This window comes from Carex rostrata, chromosome 1 (assembly GCF_964058835.1).
Source record: "Carex rostrata chromosome 1, lpCarRost1.2, whole genome shotgun sequence".
Lineage (NCBI taxonomy): Eukaryota > Viridiplantae > Streptophyta > Magnoliopsida > Poales > Cyperaceae > Carex > Carex rostrata.
In genome coordinates, this window is record NC_135918.1 from 1,265,894 (window position 1) to 1,269,346 (window position 3,453).

At 34.9% G+C, this 3,453-nt stretch overlaps 1 protein-coding gene and 1 long non-coding RNA gene across 2 annotated transcripts; one reads left to right on the plus strand and one right to left on the minus strand.

Moving 5' to 3' along the window:
- Window positions 1–495: 495 nt before the first annotated feature.
- LOC144564842 (uncharacterized) lies at window positions 496–2,600 on the plus strand. The gene is made up of 2 exons (XM_078314456.1): window positions 496–1,005; window positions 1,990–2,600. The coding sequence occupies exons 1-2, from the start codon at window positions 696–698 to the stop codon at window positions 2,238–2,240; spliced, it is 561 nt and encodes a 186-aa protein (XP_078170582.1). The 5' UTR covers window positions 496–695; the 3' UTR covers window positions 2,241–2,600.
- Window positions 2,399–2,919, minus strand: LOC144564854 (uncharacterized). The gene is made up of 2 exons (XR_013514760.1): window positions 2,585–2,919; window positions 2,399–2,490 (listed from the first exon to the last, which is right to left on the minus strand). It is a non-coding gene; the product is annotated as an uncharacterized LOC144564854 (long non-coding RNA).
- Between the last annotated feature and the right edge of the window lie 534 nt (window positions 2,920–3,453).

Here is a 3,453-nt window from a genome sequence, read left to right on the forward strand (position 1 = left end):
CTCGTCTTCCCTCATAATTTCATTTCTTATGTGATAGGATTTTCTCCTGTGTCAGATTTAAGATAATTATTCCCAAACTAATGAATGACAAGAAATAATATCTATTTTATTGGTAAAGTATTTCTGCCCCCGTGTTATCAAGATAAAAGTTAGTACCGTTTTTGAAATATGGTAACATTGGTACCCAACATTTCTCAGATGGGTTCTTGGCTGCATCAGTCAAGTTCTAAAAAAAAACATTTCTCAGATGGGTGTCTGCATTTCCAACTGAAACTGAGATGCTTGGGACCCAAAATCCGCCTTCATATGGTCAAATGAACAGTACAGAGGGGCTAGATCCTTAATAAGGCTCACATGGTCAATTAATGATTTAATTCAAGCCTTTTTCAATTTTCACCAAACAAAAATAAAATAACAAATCCCTGGACCCTGGCCCTGCTCTTCTGGTCAAATATATCACAACACCTCATCTCTTCTTCTTATCAACTCCAAATTTCTCCAAATTTTATGCTAAGAAAATAAACCATCCCTCTCTCTCTCTCTCTCTCTCCATCTCTCCACCTCTCCACACAAGACAAATTAAGTCTTCTAACCAATTCCCCTTTTAAACCAACTAGCACCAACACAATATATATCTCTCCCACCACGCATTCTAACACAGCAGTTCTATATTTCCCTTGCATACCTAATTTGAGATGGCATCAAACAGGCGAAGGTTTGTTGTAAGGCATCCAGTGGTGGTGGACATAGGTTGTAGTTGTAGGAAGCCAAAACTGCCTTCTTTTTTCTCTAATCCCTTACCTAAACCTAAACCAAAACTTAAGCTTTCAAAGATACTGAGAAACAGCCCTATTTTTTCTTCTAGCGCAACCACCACCACCACTACTACTATAACAAGCACCTCCTCTTCGTCTTTCTATGACACGACTTCACCGTCTTTCGGCCACTCTGCACCCGATAGCCCAATCATGAAGCCAAAGGAGAGAAAGAAGAAGAGCAAAAAAGGTATTAAATGCAACTTGTTATTCTATCACACTCCTTCTTGCTTATTTGTTACTCCAATATAAACTTTATTATGGTATCCCAGTCTAACCATTATGTTATTTGTTGGTTGTTAGTACTTAATTAGTATAATCCTTTTATTAATTTTTGCTTCAGCTGAATTAATAATAATCCGCAAAATAGTTTTTTTGTTTTTGTGATACGAATTCCTACTGATTAATAAGCCACTCTCCAAAGTTGCTTTTATCATTAAATAAAAAGGTTAAAATTAATTTTTAACAACTTATTCGTATTATTACATAATTACTACTGTTATCATTGTCGTTATTTTATAAGATTTTGTTTTAACAATGTTAAATTGTTGAAATTAACTAGCTCACACTGTCACACATTCAGGTTTAATATTATTTTCTTTTGAGATATAAAATTATTTGACCGACGCTAGAGGTCATTTTACTCCCTCAAGAGTAGCTGTCGTAGTGTCGTATACGGTATTATAGCGTACACAGAATTTGTGGGGTGTTTTTCTAAGGCACTTCCAAGTGTAGCAATTTGTACAGCTGGTTTTGTTCAATTGATTTTTATTTGCTTTGGCTTAATCTGGATATTTTAGAGCATTTAGTTTTTTATTGTACGAATAATCCTGAAAAGTAAAAATCTGTTATTTAACATTAGCTTATAGCAAAAAAGTACAGGAATTTTCAATAAAGGACAATGGACTAGTCAAAATGAGACAAGTTTTTCTGGTACCTGAAATTTGTCCGATTTAGCCTGTGCTGGAAAGGGACAGTAACTTGGGTACAATTTTACTTGTTAACTTTGTCCCTTTCTTTTGTGCCTGTTGCTCAGTTTCATTTGCTGTCATGTTTCCTGCTTTCAGATTTCCTTTGTTATCCCCTTTTCTTTTTATCTGATTTGGAACAAAACACATGAAAATTAGTGAGGCTATTGTTCATTATGTTGGAAACCTTTAACTTTTCATAACAGGTAAACAAAAGGCTGAGGAGGGAGTTGCAGTGGTGAAGGAATCAGCTGATCCATATATCGACTTCCGTGATTCCATGTTGCAAATGATAATAGAGATGGAGATTTACGCGTGGGATGACTTACGTGACTTGCTTCACCGGTTCCTCGCACTTAACGCGCCGTGCAACCACCAATACATATTGCGTGCTTTTGCTGAGATATGGACTGAGGTTTTTTCGCCCTCAGCTTCAACCCCAGGCCAGCGCTGGTAAACTGGTACGCTGGTACTGGTAACAGTCAAGATCCTGGTACCACCTGGTGTATTTAGAGATCAGTAGTGTTGCTCTCACCGGGTGGTGATAGGATCTTGACTAAAAAGGGTGGATAAGTCTAACGATACTTTAGTGTAGTAGGAGTGAGGTGTCTTTGATTTTTGTTTTTTTATTTGGCTTAGTTTATTTAGGTTACTTTTGCTTAAATGTCCTGATAAAACTGGAAGTTCACATGTTACTCTAAGAAACCCTTTCAGCACGTTTGGGTCAACAAAGCATGGATTCAGAGAAATCTACTACAGAAAAGCAAGGCAAAATTACGAGTACTAAGATCTATAGTCTACATTAATGAAAAAATAAAAAAACCCGCAAAACTAATCTAGGGGTATTCATGGGAAGACCAACTTTTTGAGGTGTCTACCTGCAGGAATTCCAGTAATTTGAGGTCTGTGTGTAAAAGTATGTTACTTGTTTTGATTTTGATTTTGATTTTGATTTTTCTTTTTGTTTCTTCAATTTATCTATGTTATTTACTATTTTAAAGGTACTAGATGTTTAGCTGGATACTAGAGGGAATCTATCTTTTCTCAATTGTGTGTAAAGGTGCTAGAGGGAAAATATCTCAAGTAGCAGCTATCTTTTCTCAATTGTACTATGGTAGTGCACTGTTGATTGTTGTACGTGTGTTCTTTCTTCTCTATGCATGTATTTTTTTTTTCTTTTTTTCTTTTTTTCTTTTTTCTCTCCTACGATTGTTTAAAAAGCAATAGATTAGTACTTGCATTGCACGCGCTGGTGGCATGATTATATCCTGAATTTTTTTCATAAACCATAATTGAAAAATGGATTCTTAGGGAACCAATATGATTACAACTTGTTTTTCAAAAACCATAAGAACCGTGGGAACCTCACGGTCTGGCATTTTTTTTTTTTTTTCCAGACCGTGTGCTTCTCACGGTTTTGCCAAATTTTTTTTTTTTTTTTTTTAAAAAAAACAGATTTTTTTTTCAGACCGTGGGGTTCCCACGGTCTCAATTTTTTTTTTTTTTTTTTTTTATAAAACAGAATTTTTTTAAATTTTTTGTATTAAAATATTAGAAATGTTGAATATATTTCTTTGAAAATAGATGAAATACAATATAATTTGATTTATTAGAAATACTGCAATAAATAACCCGGATCAATATTTTTCAGGTCGGATTTTTCGCGGCCG

Coding starts and splice junctions, on each gene's coding strand:
- LOC144564842 (XM_078314456.1), top strand. CDS start 696: ATGGCATCAAACAGGCGAAGGTTTGTTGTAAGGCATCCAGTGGTGGTG. Junction 1,006..1,989: donor AAAGAAGAAGAGCAAAAAAG/GTATTAAATGCA, acceptor TTTTCATAACAG/GTAAACAAAAGGCTGAGGAG.